The sequence below is a fragment of the Mauremys mutica genome, chromosome 24 (assembly GCF_020497125.1).
Source record: "Mauremys mutica isolate MM-2020 ecotype Southern chromosome 24, ASM2049712v1, whole genome shotgun sequence".
Classification (NCBI taxonomy): Eukaryota; Metazoa; Chordata; order Testudines; family Geoemydidae; genus Mauremys; species Mauremys mutica.
In genome coordinates, this window is record NC_059095.1 from 7850403 (window position 1) to 7866224 (window position 15822).

Sequence of the window (15822 nt, forward strand, 5' to 3'; positions counted from 1 at the left end):
GTACTTCACATTTGACATCGAAGGTGAAATGCAGGCAGGTGGCCCCCTGGGCAGAGCCCTTCTGCGTGGGTGCTCAGGCCTGCCTGTGCTCATCTCCTGGCACAATTGGGGTGGGAAGTTTGAAAAAATCGGCATTAATTTGACCCTTTGTGTAAGGGAGTAATGCATTAATTAAGCCTGAGAGAGATGGAGCCAGAGGTCCTGTTCAGGTGCAGAGTATTATCTCTCAGCCAGGGCATCTACCTGATCTTTGAAGACTGAACCTAGAGGATCCTCCTGCCCGGTGGCTACTCACAAACCCTCCCCCCCCCTTTCTATCTTGGCCTGACTGTAGTAATCTTGTTCTAGCTGCTTCAGGAAGTCCTGTTGGGTAAAAGACTGAGCAGCAGGGCTGGGGGAGGGAGATGTGATGGAGGAAGTTGCACACATCTGCAGTTCCCCGAGTGAAGGTGCTGGTGGCCCCACATTGCCGTGAGAAAGAGAGAGATTGGAGTTGCTTGTGCTTTCTCCCGGCCTTTGGAGATCCAGGTAAGTAAGTGCCAGTCAACAACAAAGCCTTTGCGCATTGCCAGGATTGTTCCTCTTCTGCCTTCCTTAATCCGAACAGCTTCCTCACCGCTGAAAGAGCGATGGATTGCAGGACGGACCTGACCCCTTCGAGCCCCTGTTCCCAGCCTGCTGTGTTCTCTCTTTTTCCTCCTACTCCTTAGACTATGTGGTAGGTGACCAGCAATGACCCAGGAGCCTAAGGCAGTTGATTGTAGTTGTATTGTGCAGTAAGTGAACTTAATGCTTCTGCAACATTTTTTTTTTTAAAGTCCTTCTGAAGCGTTTACAAACCTCTCCGCTACTGCAATCATCCAAGCTCATCCCTTGAATTTGTAAGACTATTCCATGCCATGGAGAGTGGCTGTTTTTTCTATTTGGGGAGGGGGGGTGCGGATTGAGAGCTTGAAAGACAGCAGCTGGGAAATCAGCCTACTCCAATCTGGTACTGCGGACAAATTATGTAGAGTCTCCACCGTAGTCCTTTCAGCTGCTCCTTATCTTATACTTACCTCTGTATGGCTGGTGCCAGGTTCAGTGCATCTCACTGCATCTGTATCTCAGATAGCTGCTGACAGATGTTAAATGAATTGCACCTGGCAGTGAATGGTATTGGGGGATTCACTGAGGGTGTTGATAATACTCCATTAGAATGGGGCTGACCGCCAGAGCTGGTTGGGAAAGGAATTCTTTCCCTGTGGAAAAATTTGCCCATTTTTTATTTTTTTCTGGATTTTCTGCAATGTGGAAAATATTCTGGTTTTAGGGGCCAGAACATTGTTTTTAAAACCAGTTTTCCCCCCAGGTTTTGGTTTTGACAAATACCAGGCAGGTGGTTCAGAAAATTTTCAGTTTAATCAAAAGCCACTTTGTCCCCCTAAAATGTTTTGACGGAAAACGTTCTAGCGTTTCCCTTGATCACTGCACAGTGTGGTGTTATTGTCAAGTAGTGGTGCGACTGTGTGGGTCCCAGGATATTCGAGACACGGGGCATGAGGTAATGAAAGATCTCGAACGATTATAGCCCCCGCCTTGTCTCTCTAATGTTTAGTGTCAAGGTAGCTACGGAGCTTTGAAAGCCATTAGACAATGCTAAGTTAATGGGGGTTGTGTGTGTTCAGGGCTAGAAGCTTTGAGTGCGTTTTCACCACTGAGCCGTGTTGAAACAGTATTGCCACATTGTGTTGCTCTGTGAGGCAGAACCCGCAGCGCTGCATTATTTACAACACTGCAGTGTTTATAAGGTGGTGGCTAGAGGACCCAACAAATTCATAGGGCGGGCAGTGGTAGGGTTCTGCAGCCCTGCTAGGGGGAGGATTCTTGTTACACAGCTGGAAAAATAAAGCACACCAGAAAATAAAATACACCCAAAAATTCTGAAGCAAGTTCAGTGAAAATATCTTTCCCAGCTTCTACCCTTCAGCAAGCTCCCTTCACGCGATGGTGCCAGCAGCTATATTTAGCACTTGCCGTTTTGTTCTCCATTAACACTGTGTAGCACTGCAGTGCCTTAAAGAGCCCCTCTTTTGCACCCCAGAGCCAGCTGCATTTTAGAGGTGGAAAAGGGATTCCTTTGCAGTAGCCCTTCAACTATTTCTAGGCTGTTAGGCAGGATGCCGTTGTCCAATACACGTAACATTTTGTGGAAATTCTACCTCAGCCTCAGATCTAACCTACTAACTTTACAGCTGATCTGACTTAGGCAGCTGCTTGACAGCCAACACTTGGCTTCAGACACCCCTGGCAACCTTAACTGTGGAATGACTGGCCCCGCTCCACAACAGTGGGGTGGATTAGTGCCCCCAACAGTCATTTACCCCAGGGGCAAGTGTGTATCAACTCTCCATTCATTTTACACCTGCTTGGCCTTGGGGTAAATGATTGCACAGGGGGCAGGAAAATGGAGAATCTGGTTTAGAACCTGACCAAAGGGGGTGCTAAGGAGCAGGGCCTGCTGTTTCCACCCTCCTACAGCAATGCTTACATGGAACGAGGGGGTCGAAACAATTTAGCAAGTGTCAGCTTCCTGAAGTGACAGATCTGGGGAATCCCTGACCAGCCCAACTTTGTATGCTCTCTGGGAGGAAATCAACTTGTTCCGGTGAAGCTGACACAGGAGTAAGGGGTTCTTTGGGGATGGTCTTCCATCCACAGTCACAGCTGGATTCTAGCTGTCACAGGCTTCCCAGGGTGAGGCACTGTGCCTCAGTTTCCCCTCTGTAAAATGGGGTTTACTGATACTGCAACAAAGTCTAGGGAGCTGTATGCAGGATGGTTTTGCAGCTCCTTTGGCTGCTTAAGTGCTTGGAGGGAGGAGACCGTCAGATCTACCTCCCCTTAACCCTAGGCATTAGACAAACCTTCCTATAGTCGTCCTAAGCTGAGTCCTAGCGGGTGGGGCCCTGAGCTTAGACCCCAAGGCTCAATCCATCACACACAGCTCAGTGTTCACCCACGCCTTGCAATAAACCTCGATGCGAAGCAACAGCCTTCTCTCTCCTTCCCCCGGTTTCTCTGACCTTATCCATCACACATGCTATTTCTGCCTCCGATCATGCAGCTCACAAACGGCTCTACTTATCAGCGCTGCGGGAGGACGTGTGATAGTTTGCAGCAGCCACAGCCCAGAGAGGGATGGGAGGCGCTTGACTGTTTAAAAATGTTGCAGACACATTTTCTCCCAGCAGTAATTTTCAAGCTGGTCTTTGGGCTGGGCTGGACTCTGGCTTTCTGGCCAATAGGAAAAACCAGCTTCCTAGAGATGTTTGTCCATGATGCTTCTAGGCTCTTGCTCATGAGGAGGTTTGGAAAAAAGATTTTTTTTTTTCTCAAATCGGTAAATGTCAGCAATTGTAGATTTCATCACAGAGGCACAAACTGACGAAAAAATCCCACTGCTGCTAACTGAAACTGACAGGCAATGTCGCTTGATCACTTCTCAGAGTTTGATTTAAGGCTCTGGACTTTTTGTGTAGTTTGACAGGTGATGTTGCCAACGAGTGTTTTAGCCGTTTATGAAGCTTTCACTTGTTGAATGGCAGCACCGACTTAAATAAATATTACCTGACCCCCCCATCCCCAATTTCCTGCAACTGTGACGATAAAATGGTTTTAAGCATTTTTCCCTTATTATTTTGCACAACCATGAAAACTTAATTTTTAAGCTTTTTAAAAATCAATTTCTGTTGAAATTATAAAAAAAAAAAAAATACAAATTGAGTTGTACCACTCACCTCGTGACATTTGCCAGTTAGCAGCATCAAGCCTTGAGCTAAATACTTAGGGGACACGCACTGAACCCCCAACCTCTTTGTAACCAACAGGGCTGGAGGGGTAGCGGCAGGTCTCTGCCCCAGGAAGTGGAGGGAGCGTCTAGCCATTGCAGCGGGGAGACTTGGGTTAGCTCAAGCTGATCTAGCGTTAAGAACAGTTTGGTGGCTGGCGTATCTGTGCCTAGCCACCTGAGCTTGGATCCCAGTGGGCAAACAGGGTGGCTAGCCCGAACTGCTGCCCACGCCAAATGTCTGCACCCGTTAGCTGGAGCTAAGCGAGTGTGAGTCCATCTGCTCGGCCTGGGAATCATGCAGTGTAGACGTACCCTTAGAGTTCAGCCAGAGAGGCCGGTCCAAGCCTGAGGTGGAGCAGAACCAAGGTCATTGCTGGAAGGCTTCACAGAAACAGCCTGGGCAGGGAGGAGTGGAAGACGAGGGAGCTGAAAACGAGGGAGGCAGCGCCGAGGCCGAGGGGCTGTTTGTGAAAGAAGGGGCGAAGAGGAGAATGATGCACCGGAATAGCAATGTGGATTGATGAGGAGGCAGACTGTACAGAAATGAGAAGTGATGGAATGGATAAGATGGGGTCTGGGCCAAAATCACTTGGGGGAAGAAAGCTACCAGAGGGGGTTCCCCTGGGCTAGTGACTGGTGCGTGCTAAAGCCCCCAGGATCTGATCTGGATATGGAGAGAAACCTTGTTAATGCTTTTAATTAAATAAAATACTGCTGGGAATGGTGTGATCATGGGAGACTTTAACTTCCCAGATACAGAGTGGAGAACAAGTGCTACTAATAATAGAAGGGCCCAGATTTTCCTGGATGCGGCAGCTTTCTTCACCAAATAGGCACTGAACCAACAAGAGATGGGGCCATTTAGATTTGGCTTTGGTGAGCAGTGAGGACCTCAGAGAAGAGCTGGTTGTAGGGGACAACCTTGGCTTGAGTGATCATGAGCTAATTGTTTAAATTACATGGAAGGATAAACAAGAAGAACTCTGCAACTACGGGCCTTGATTTCACAGGGGCGAATTTTAAAAAAACAAAGGGAATTAGGTAGGGAAGTGGACTGGACTGAAGAACTCAAGGATCTGAAGGTGGAGGTGGCTCGGAATTACTTGAAATCAAAGCTGCAGAAGCTCTCTGAAGCCTGCGTCCCAAGCAAGGGGGAAATATTCGTAGGCAAGGGTTGCAGACCAAGCTGGATGAGCAAGCATCTCAAACAGGTGATTGGAGAAGGCCTACAAGCTCTCTGAAGCCTGCGTCCCAAGCAAGGGGGAAATATTCGTAGGCAAGGGTTGCAGACCAAGCTGGATGAGCAAGCATCTCAAACAGGTGATTGGAGAAGGCCTACAAGGAATGGCAGATGGGAGGGATGAGCAAGGAGAGGTCAAAGTGTAGGACTCAAGTGAGAACTGCCAAAAGCCAAGCAAAGTTGGACCTTGCAATGGGAATTAAAGCCAACAGTAAAAGGTTCTATAGCCATATCAGTAAAAGGAAAGAAGGCGTGGGCCCACTAATCACTGAGGAGGGGGTAGAGATTAAAGATAACGTAGGCATGATCCGGTCCCTAAATAAATACTTTGCCTCAGTTTTTAATAAGGGTAATGAGGAGCCTAGGGGTAGTGGCAAGGTGGCTAATGGGAATGAGGATATGAAGGTAGAAATGACCATGTCCGAGGTGGAAGTCAAACTCAAACACTGTAACGGGACTAAATCGGGGGCCCCCAGATAATCTCCATCCAAGAATATTCAAGGAACTGGCCCATGAAATTGCAAGTCCAAGAGCAAGGATTTGTAATGAATCTGTAAACTCGGGAGTTGTACCCTATGACTGGAGAATGCTAAGGTAGTTCCTATTTTTAAGAAAGGGGTAGGGGGGGGGGAGTGATCTTGGAAATGACAGGCCTGTTAGGTTGGAGGCCGATGTGCACTAATCTGCCCCACCCTGACAATCTCACCCTCATTCCGTAATACAGAGCAGTTTGAGCCTTGAAGCCTGAGCGTTTCTCTGCCTTCCGCTTCTGGTGAGCATTAACTAGAGCCACTGGTTACGCACTTAGACGGCCAAGCCCTCCTTGAACCTTGCTAAATTCTTGGCTGCAAAATGGTGACGCCCCCCCTGGGGTGCGGGGCACACGGTGTACAGCGTGTTGCAATAGCCCCGCGCTGCTGGCAGGGAGGAAGCCGCACGCTGAGTCATTTCCAAGCGGCAAAGGTTGGGGTTTTGTCCTCATGCAGAGATGCTGCTGGCTGACACGTCCGTTAGGTTGATCAGAGTTACGATATGATCGGGGAGAGCCGCCCGTGCGCTCGGCCCTGAAGAAAGCCAAGGCACGAATGCAGTCCCCGGCCCAGGGAACCTAGGGTGCAAAGGGCACACTGACCGTGCGGGTGGCACCAAGGCTATACAGGCACATAGGGCCCGGGAAGCAGAGCCGGAAAGCCAGCTCTTCAGATTGCTGCTGTGTTTTATTTTCTAAATCTGTTGAATACAGTGGGAGGAAGGAGGACAGGGGCCAGTGTGCAACCAGTGACCTTGCAGCTGGTGTTGGGGGGGAAGGGCCCAGCTGATAGCTCTGAGCCTGGATTCGTGTAGGCAGGACCAGCTGACACAGCCCCAGGCCAGACCTGGAGCTTGGGCTCCGTCCTCGGCCTCCCAGCTGAGACTGAGGACGAAGAAATCACGGGCAATGGCTGATCTTTGAGGTGTAACCAGCCAGCAGCTAGGAACTGGACTGAGAGCCCCCCACTGATTCCTAGTAGCCACTCAGCAGCTGTTCAGGGGATGGCACATTCCAGCCCTGGGCTGGCTCGGAGCTGCCAGGCAGAGCGGGGTCTTTTACATGAATTTCCTAGGTCTCTGTGTTTGGAGGTTGCCGTCAGTGGCGGGGAGGGGACGTCGTAGCCGGAGTTACAATTGGGAACTGATGTCCCCTGCCCCCCTCCGCGCCCCGGCTCGGTGAGATGCCACGAGCAGGCAGGATCAAACTCTAACCGGTGCGTTTTAACCCACTCAGCCGGAGAGAGATGCAGCTGCCAAGGCTGGTGGGGTGCCTTGTGGTCCTGCTGGGTGCGTCCGGGGCACTGGACCCTGCCCTGGAGGAAGGCTGGCGAGGGTGGAAGAGCTTCCACGCTAAGGAGTATCCTGAAGTAAGTATCCCGTCGGCTGTCCCCCGGCGTGCTCCGTCTCCCCCGCTCCCTGGGAGCGGGATTTCCTCGCTCGGCTGCATGTGAACCAAACCGCGTGGCTAGAGCCCGAGCTTCGAGGATTTGGGGGTAGGGGAGAGGGAAGCAGCATGTCCTGCTCGCAATCCAGCGCGTCCAGCCCCAGCTGCCCGAGAGCGAGCAGCACCCCGGGGCACGGCCAGGCTCGACTTCCTGCAGAGTCGGGGTGGCCTGGCCGGGAGGTTGTAGGACCTGGAGGCCAGTTGAGCTCTTGCTTCCTTCCTCGCTGGGGTCTGATGGGCGACGGGGTGAGCCTCAGTGGCTGTAGGGGTTTGGCTGCTCCTCCACCCTCAGGGCTCCCCCAGCTCCTGTGGGGGTTCAGCCCCCTTAGGCTGGACTTTGGCACATCTGCTCCCAGCTGGAAACAGGGAGATTCGGGGGGTTAATGGAGCTGGGAGAAGGAGGGGTAGTGTTAGGGGGGGTCCTGTTGACCCAGGCCTGGGAGAGGAGGGGACATGTGCTCTGCCCCCATGCTTCAGCCCCTGCAAGCAGCTGTGGTGCATGGAGAATCAGGCAGGAAAGTTACCAGCTCTCAAACGTCCGAGGCAAAATCTTTGCTGCTTTCTCTTACCCTCGCTGCTCCGCCCTGCCCAGCCCCGCGGCCTGTGCTCACCGGCCGCACAGAGCCGGCCCAGGCGAGCCGAGCTCCTGGCCGGCCCGCGGGTGCCCGATTCCCCCGTCTCGCCCCCCTCAATGGAACTCAGGCCAGGCTGGGACCAGCACTGGCTCCCGTCACTGCCTCCCCGCTGGACGTTTGCTGACAGGGCGCGGGGGCCAGGACGAAGCGTAACCAAGCTGTCGCTCCGTCCCCTGGCAGGAGGCGGAAGCTTTCCGCAGGGCGGTCTGGGAGAAGAACCTGCGGCGGATCGCGCACCACAACCTGGAGGAGTCTCTGGGGAAGCACAGCTACCGCCTGGAAATGAACCACTTTGGGGACCTGGTAACCTGCCCCGCCCGGCGCGGATCCTGGCCCTCTTGCGGGGCGAGGCACCCGTAGGACCAAACCCGAAGCCTCCTTCCTGGTTTCTCCCCCTGCCTCACGTGACTTCCCACTTCTCGCTGGGCCCGGCAGATCCCAGCTCCCAGCCCACCCGTGACTCCGCTCCCCTCGCCCCATCCACCTCCATACCCACTGCTGCCCCCACTCACGTCAGGGCCCCGCCACCTGCCTCTTCATTGGCCTCCTAGCTGCTGTTGGTGCAAGAGCCTCCTCCTACGCAGCTCCCCAGCCTCCCCCTCTCTCCGCATCGTCAGCTGTCTGATCTGTCTGTATCCTCAGGGGTTGGGTGCCGGGGCGGGGCTGAGAATGCAGCTCCTCTGTTGGCCAGGAGTTCTCGGTCGCATGCTCTCCGGATTTAAAATTTTCCTTCCCCTCCAGATGGACGAAGAGTTTAACCAGCTTCTGAACGGTTTCCGAGCTGAGCGGCACGGCGGGAAGGTGCCTCTCTTCCAGGAATCGGCTGCTCGGGAGACTCCCAAGGAGGTGGACTGGCGCGCAAAGGGTTACGTCACCCCCGTGAAAAACCAGGTGGGTGCCCGGAGCAGAGAGCTCCCTGCTTGGGACCTCGCTCCTCAGCCAGCCACGGAAACCTCCCAGCCCTGGAGCTCCCTGTCACTGGCCCCCAGAGCCTGGGACAAGGCAACCCTCAGGTGGGCCTGGCTGATGGATGAGGGGCCCTTGGCGGCCCCTCTGGAAGGTGTGCTCGGCCTGGCAGGTGGGGTGGCAGTGGCTAACCCGCATGGAATTGGTAGGCCCTTGGCCTGTCCTGGTTTCCATGAAGCCCCATGGAATGGGCCTTTGCCCCCCTGGGGCTCTGCCTGGAGCGTGAGCCTGATCCAGACCCTGCTACGCAGGAGTTGGGTTCGCTTCGGCCACGTGCCCCGCCGCGTTGGGGCGGGAGCTGGGCTCGCTAAAAGCAGGTGGTGGTGGGAATCTCTTCCCCCGGCTGCCTAGCAGCAACCGCCAGAGGGAGCAAGTCCCAGAGGTGAGGGCCCCCGTTGCAAATCCCCAGCTCTGCCACAGGACGGAGGGGCAGCTGCTCTTTGCTGGTGCTGCTCCAGTTCCCCGGCCTCGCGTTGGGGCTCGGACTCCCTCCTGCCACTTTCCGGCAAGCAAGAGCTTGTAAGGCCCTGACGATTATCTAAGCCGACCGCCTGCATCACACAGCCCAGAGACCCTCCCGCTGGGATTCTTGCACTGAGCCCAGCAGCTCCCAGTTGAGCTAGAACAGTGGTTCTCAACCCGCAGCCCAACCAGCACATGGCTGCGGCCCATGGGACGTCCTCCGGGCCATACGGGTAAATAGGTTGAGAACGTCTGAGCTAGAACCTATCCCCCACCTACCTGCCTTGCTTTCTGCAGGGCCACTGCGGGTCCTGCTGGGCTTTCAGTGCCACGGGAGCCCTGGAGGGCTTGGTCTTCAAGAAGACGGGCAAACTGGTGTCGCTGAGCGAGCAGAACCTCATGGACTGCTCAAGGACGCTGGGGAACAACGGGTGCCATGGGGGCTTCATCACTCGGGCCTTCCAGTACGTGCGGGACAACAAGGGCATCAACTCGGAGCTCAACTACCCCTACTTGGAGAGGGTAACGTAGGAGAGGGTGGCCTCTGGGGGCGGGCAGCCGCTTCTCCAGGGAGCGGTGCCCGAGCTCCCGTTCCGTCTCCTTTCTCTGCAGGACGAATTCAACTGCCATTACAACCCCCAGGACAACGCTGCCAACTGCACCTCTCTCATGCTGATCCAGCCGGGCAACGAGACCGCTCTGGAGCAGGCGGTGGCCACTGTCGGCCCTGTCTCCGTTGCCGTGGATGCCAGCAGCTTCCACTTCCACTTCTACAAGTCAGGTACCAAACGGCCCAGAGAGTCTATGGCCAGAAGGGATCACTGGGATAATCTAACCCAGTGGTTTTCCACCTTTTCTCATTTGCAGACCCCATACCTCTTGAATGGAGGGGCGGACCCCTTTGGAAATCGTAGGCATTGTCGGCAGACTCCCAGGAGTCCACCGGCCACAAGTTGGAAGCTGCTGATCTAGTCTGCGGCGGGCAGGAGGTGCTGCGGGGAGGGGGAGGTTCTGATAGGGGGGCTGCCGGTGGGTGCTCAGCACCCACCATTTCCCCCCCGTGGGTGCTCCAACCCAGAGTACCCACAGAGTCAGCGCCTCTGCTTCAGCAGATCTTTTAGGAAACCTTGATTTAAAAATTGTCCCAACGGTTAATTAACCTCACTGTGAAAAGTTTGCCCCTTATTTCCAGTCTGAATTCGTTTAGCTCAACTTCCAGCCATTAGATCACGTTACGCCTTTGTCTGCTAGACCAAAGAGCCCCTTCTCAAATCTTTATTCCCCCCGGAGGTACTTAGAGCCTGATAGGTCACCCCTTAGCCTTCACTTGAAGCTAGATAGAGTTGAGCTCCTTGCTTGAGTCAATCACTGTGGGGCGTGTTTTCCGAGCGACACAGTTATACCAGCGTAACCCCGCAGCATTCTCCCGTCAACAGAGCTACCGCTTCTCAGGGAGGCGGAGTGCCCACCCCGATGGGAGAAACTCTCCCATCGACATAGGGAGCGTCTTCGCTCAGCGCTACGCTGGCACAGCCGGAGACAAGCCCAGATTCTTCTACCGCCGTGGTGGCTCTGCTCGGAGCCCCCTCCAATTTACCGACGTCCTTCTGTGCAGACCAGAACGGGGCACGGGATCCCAGCACTTTGGCGCGGGGCTTTGTCACTGAGCTGTCCGGGCTCCCGTCCGGAATTACTGGGCCTGTCGCTTCGTTTCATCTCACCTCCCAGGGGGCACTTTATTACCTCCTTCCACAGCTGGGCCTGCTATCTGACAGCCTGCAGGGACACAGCAGGGCAGCTCCGTGTGGCTTCAATCCAATGCCCTGGGGGAGTTCTTCCTTCCCATCCGCTGGGACCTCCCTCCAGGGTCTGCTTCTGCTCCGAGAGGGAGAGACCCCCAACAGCTCATCTCACTCCGCCTTTGCTCTCCCCAGGAGTCTTCAACAACAGCCTGTGCAGCCACACAGTGAACCATGCCATGCTGGCCGTGGGCTACGGCACATCCCAGGAGAACGGGAAGAGCGCCGCCTACTGGCTCCTCAAGAACAGGTGAGGGGGAGGAGCCAGGCAAGAGAGCTCTCCCTGAGACACACTCACCTCTGTCGCCTTCTGGCGGCATCCAAAGCTGCCTCCGACCCACGCCCTCTGTGAAAATGCAGCCCCTCCCACTTCCTCCCCAGCCCCCAACTGTATGTGTACACACATCGAGGGGGTTCCCAAGAAGATGGGTCTAGACTGTTCTCAGTGGTGGCAGATGACAGACCAAGGAGCAATGGTCTCAAGTTGCAGTGGAGGAAGTTTAGGTTGGATATTTAGGAAACACTATTTCCCTAGGAGGGTGGTGAAGCACTGGAATGGGTTCCCCAGGGAGGTGGTGGAATCTCCTTCCTTGAGGTTTTTAAGACCTGGCTTGACAAAGCCCTGGCTGGGATGATTTAGTTGGGATTGGTCCTGCTTTGAGCAGGGGGTTGGACTAGATACCTCCTGAGGTCCCTTCCAACCCTGAGATTCTATGATTAAAACGCCCTGCCCCCAAGATGTGCACACTCCGCTCAGATTGCATGTGCACACACACGTAAACCCCTCCCTTACGCCCCCTGCAGGACATTCTGTGCCAACTAAATCCTACCCCCCAGCATGCAGGTAACTCACAACCCTTCACCCCGACCGTACGCATTCCCATGGGCACTCATGCAAACTCGCACCCAGGGCCGGTTTAGGAACTGCGGGGCCTGATTCGAATACCCGGCAGCGGTCCGGGTCTTCAGCGGCACTTCGGCGGCAGGGGGTCCTTCACTCGCTCCGGACCCCCCGCCGCCGAAGACCCGGACCACTGCCGGGTATGTAAAAAACATTAAAAAGGCGCCTATGGCGCGGGGCCCAATTCCAGGGAATTGGGGGAATCAGCCTAAAGCCGGCCCTGCTCGCACCCCTCACCCTGGAGATCTGTCTTGCTCTGGGCCTGTCTTTGGATTCTTGCCTTCTCAAAATGAAAGCTCTAAGCAGCTGCCAGTGACCCAACTTGGGTAGGGTGACCAGATGACAAACATGAAATATCGGGACGCGGGGGGGGAACGGAGCAAAAAAAAAAAAGCCAGAGCGCCCCCCGCCACCAGGCGGCAGTGGCACAGCCCCGTCTCCACCCAACTCTCAGCTCTGACCCCCAATACACTCCCAGCTCCCCCATCCCCTCGCTCCTGGGCCCCGAGCTGTGCAGCCGAGCCACGCTCCGGACCCCTCTTGCAGCTCCCGGCCCAGCCGCTCCCGGGCTTCATTGCACCAGCCCCACAGCAGAGGCTGCTCCACTCGCCCCGGGCAGCGCCGCTCCAGCTGCAGGGAACTCGGGGACCCCCCCCACCTGGGCAGGGGGCGAACCAGGCAGCCGGGCCCGGCCCCTCCTGGCAGGAGCGTGTCTGCCCCACACGTGTCTCTGCCCCCTGCCTGCTCCGCGCTGCCCTGCAGGCTGCAGGGCTGGAGCAGCCTCCGTGCTGCGCTCCCAGCCCCGGCCATGGCCCGTGCGCAAACCTGGGCGGGAGGAGGAATGCCGCGTGCTTGGGGAAGAGGTGGGGCCAGGGCGGGGAGTTGGGGAGGGATCCAATGGGGCAGTGAGGGGCGGGGTTGGGGCAGGTCCAGGGCAGGGATTTGGACAGGGGTCCAATGGGGGAAGGAGGGAGATGGTCGGGGGAAGTGGGGGGTGAAAGCCCCTCCGGGCTCCATCTATGCACCGGAGCAGAGGGCAAACAAGCAAATATCGGGACAGTCCCGATAAAATCGGGACGTCTGGTCACCCTAGACCCAACTGAGATGGGGATGAGAGGCTTGGGGTGTGGGAGGGCTCGGGGCTGGGGCAGAGGGTTGGGCTGGGGGTGCAGGCTCTGGGGTGGGGCCAGGGATGAGGGTTTTGGGGTGCAGGAGGGGGCTCTGGTTTGGGGGCAGGGGAGGATCAGGACTGGGGGTTGGGGTGCATGAGGGGATCTGGGCTCTGGGGTGGGGCTGGGGATGAGGGGTTTGGGGTGCAGGAAGGGGCTCTGGGTTTAGGGTGGAGCTTAGGGCAGGGACAGGGGATTGGGGTGTGGGGTTGGGGCACGGGCTTACCTCGGGCAGCTCCCGGGCAGCAGCGCAGCAGGGGTGCAAAGACAGACTTCTCGGCCAATAGGAATGCGGAACCGGTGCTCGGGGAGGGGGCTCCCCGCGCTGCTCCTCTGACCACCCCACCCACCCTGCTTAGGAGCCAGACCTGCTGCTGGCCGCTCCCAGGGCGCAGCGCGGTGTGAGAACAGCTAGGGACTCTTAACGGCCCAGTCGGCGGTGCTGCCCAGAGCCCCCGCGACCCAGTGCCCGCCGTTTGAAAACCACTGGTCTAGCATATTGGGACAACTTTTCTTTCTTCTTACAATGTTCAAACGTCCTTCGGTTCCCCCAGAGATTCTCTCATGCTCTCTTCACTTTATCTTCCCGCAGCTGGGCTGAGCTATGGGGTGAAAAAGGTTACATCCGGCTGGCGAAAGGAGCCGACAATCACTGTGGTGTGGCCAATCAGGCAAGCTATCCCGTCTTGTAGCCAGCGCTGGGTTTTCCTTCTGCCCTGGGCCTGCATGGCAGAAGGCCTCACATACTGGATGGGTTTTTTTTTCTTCTCAACGACTTGATCTTTGTCTTCAGCATGGAGATTCTTTTTGCTCCTGGCCGTGATTTCTGGGCTTTTTCTTAGCTGCGATTTACACGGGTTTAGAAGCGATTAAAAGTTGTGCCGCAAATTGCTCTTGCAAGCCTGGGTAAGTCCTGTTCTGGTCACGCCGCAGCATCGCTGAACGAGGCTTAGTGTCCTGTCTAACTTATTCATAAAATAAAGAATGTTTTTCCTCTCAGTGTGAAAACCAGTCTCCTTGTGGGTTTGAAAGATGATTAAAGATGCTTCGCTGCAGGAGCTTTCTATGCACCTTACAAATTCCCTTAGCCGTTAGATCCCATTTTCCTCTTTAGCTAAAGCCCGTGGAGACCGTGCCAAACCAGCTGCCAACAAACCCACGAAGATGATGATGACGAGAAGGTGGAGAAGTGCCTGTAACCTGAGTCTGTATTATCTAAGCCCTGCCTACGTGCAGGCACGAGCTAAGACCGCCGAGCTTACTGTCCTGAAGATACGTATTTATATAACAACCGAACGGGAACAACAAGGCAAGAAGCCATATAAATAGCTCCCATTACATTTGCTCCCCAGGCCCTCTGTATTCAGCTATGATGATGCCAGGGAGAACGGCAGTGATTAGAGCCCCATTAAATTCTCTATAGAATTTTTCTTTTTATTTTTGGGGGGAATTTTGTGTTTCATTTTCTCCAGCCAGAGGAGGGTCTGGTCGGGTCCTGGCCCCAGTGGAGTAGGAAGCTGGGGTGTGGGTGGGGGTTTGCAATGCCCCCCACTCTTTGGCCCTGTGTGCCAGCTTGCAATGCTACTCACTCAAATTTGGCCCAGCCATCTCCCCCCATCATGACAGAGGGGCAGCTGGGCCAAACCCATGTGCCACTGCCACCCCGTGCACTAGGCCTCACAGGCGGTAGCGGCCACGGCAGGGGAGTTTTTGTTTTGTTTTACACCTTGTTTTTCATTTTATTTGGTATTTGCAAAAAACCAAACAAAACAAGACAGGGGGCTGTTAAAATGACCATTACCCAACAACGTTTGAGTAGAGCAAAAGGGGAGTACTGCCCAATGGTTAGAACTGGGACGCAGGCGAACAGAGCACTATTCTCTACTCTGTGACACCTTGGGGCTGGTCACGTCCCCTTTCTGTGCCTCAGTTTCCCCATCCACAGCAGGTGGGTGATAATACCGACCAAATGCCCTGCCGTGGTGTTTGTAAAGCCCTTTGAGCCCCGCTGGAGAAAGGGGATAGCAGCTTCACCTATTGTTGCAGTGAGGTCTCATGTGCTTGGATCCTCTTCCCATCAATCCCGCCCTTCTAGGCTGTATTCCTTGCTTGTTACCGAGGCAGCAGGTGGCTGTGGGCGAGGGGTAAAGCTCTCAGCTGAACACTAGAGTCTGGGAGGGAGGCCCCCGGGGGAGACCCGTGCCAGGGAATGCCAGAGAAGCCAGCAAGACTGATGCTCCATGCCTGAGACTGTTCAAATCTGTCAACGGCCCAGCCCAAAAGAGTGACCTGTAGGTCACCCTTGGCCCTCAGGCAGCGAACCCCTGCCCATGCCCAACGGCAGACATCCACCTGTCTCTTCGCCAGGCTTCCAAGAGCCATGCAATCCGAGCAGCAGCAGCATGCGTGAAGGGCGGGGGGAGTCCAGAATTCTACTCAATGAGCCTTGTTACTGCTGTCGCTGCTCTGGCTTATTCTCGGGACGCTGCGCCGAAGCTGCCCTGTGCCTTGGAAGCCTGGTTTGACAATTTGCTTTGCAGCATACAACACTCAACCCAGCTGGTGTCCTTCATGCTAAGCCTCCTGAGATTTATGAGAGAATTAGCAGCTCCTTCCGCTTTATTTGCCTCTCGCTCTATGAAATTGCAAGCTGGATTTAGGGTATAAATCAAGCATTTCACAGCCAGCTTCAGGAACAGTCAGATTGATTTCTGCGCTTACAGGCAGCAGAGCTGGCGCTCTGCAGCACCTCTGTCAAAGAGCAGCCGGTCCCCCATTTTTAGCAAGGGGCCTGGGCTGGTTTAGGTCATTGCATGAGCATATGAGCCAGACTCAATGGACAC

At 55.3% G+C, this 15822-nt stretch overlaps 1 protein-coding gene across 4 annotated transcripts; it reads left to right on the forward strand.

Moving 5' to 3' along the window:
• Nucleotides 1–332: 332 nt before the first annotated feature.
• Nucleotides 333–13987, forward strand: LOC123355984 (procathepsin L-like). Of its 4 annotated transcripts, none has more exons than XM_044998885.1 (8): nt 333–528; nt 6838–6970; nt 7863–7985; nt 8424–8573; nt 9408–9632; nt 9723–9891; nt 11045–11159; nt 13572–13987. In XM_044998885.1, the coding sequence occupies exons 2-8, from the start codon at nt 6848–6850 to the stop codon at nt 13669–13671; spliced, it is 1005 nt and encodes a 334-aa protein (XP_044854820.1). In that variant the 5' UTR covers nt 333–528; nt 6838–6847; the 3' UTR covers nt 13672–13987. The 4 variants fall into 4 exon arrangements, with proteins under 4 accessions (XP_044854820.1, XP_044854822.1, XP_044854821.1 ...); XM_044998887.1 differs by lacking the exon at nt 333–528 and adding an exon at nt 5987–6035; XM_044998886.1 differs by lacking the exon at nt 333–528 and adding an exon at nt 6039–6151.
• The last annotated feature ends 1835 nt before the right edge of the window (nt 13988–15822 follow it).

Coding starts and splice junctions, on each gene's coding strand:
- LOC123355984 (XM_044998885.1), top strand. CDS start 6,848: ATGCAGCTGCCAAGGCTGGTGGGGTGCCTTGTGGTCCTGCTGGGTGCG. Junction 7,986..8,423: donor TGAACCACTTTGGGGACCTG/GTAACCTGCCCC, acceptor CTTCCCCTCCAG/ATGGACGAAGAGTTTAACCA. Junction 11,160..13,571: donor TACTGGCTCCTCAAGAACAG/GTGAGGGGGAGG, acceptor ATCTTCCCGCAG/CTGGGCTGAGCTATGGGGTG.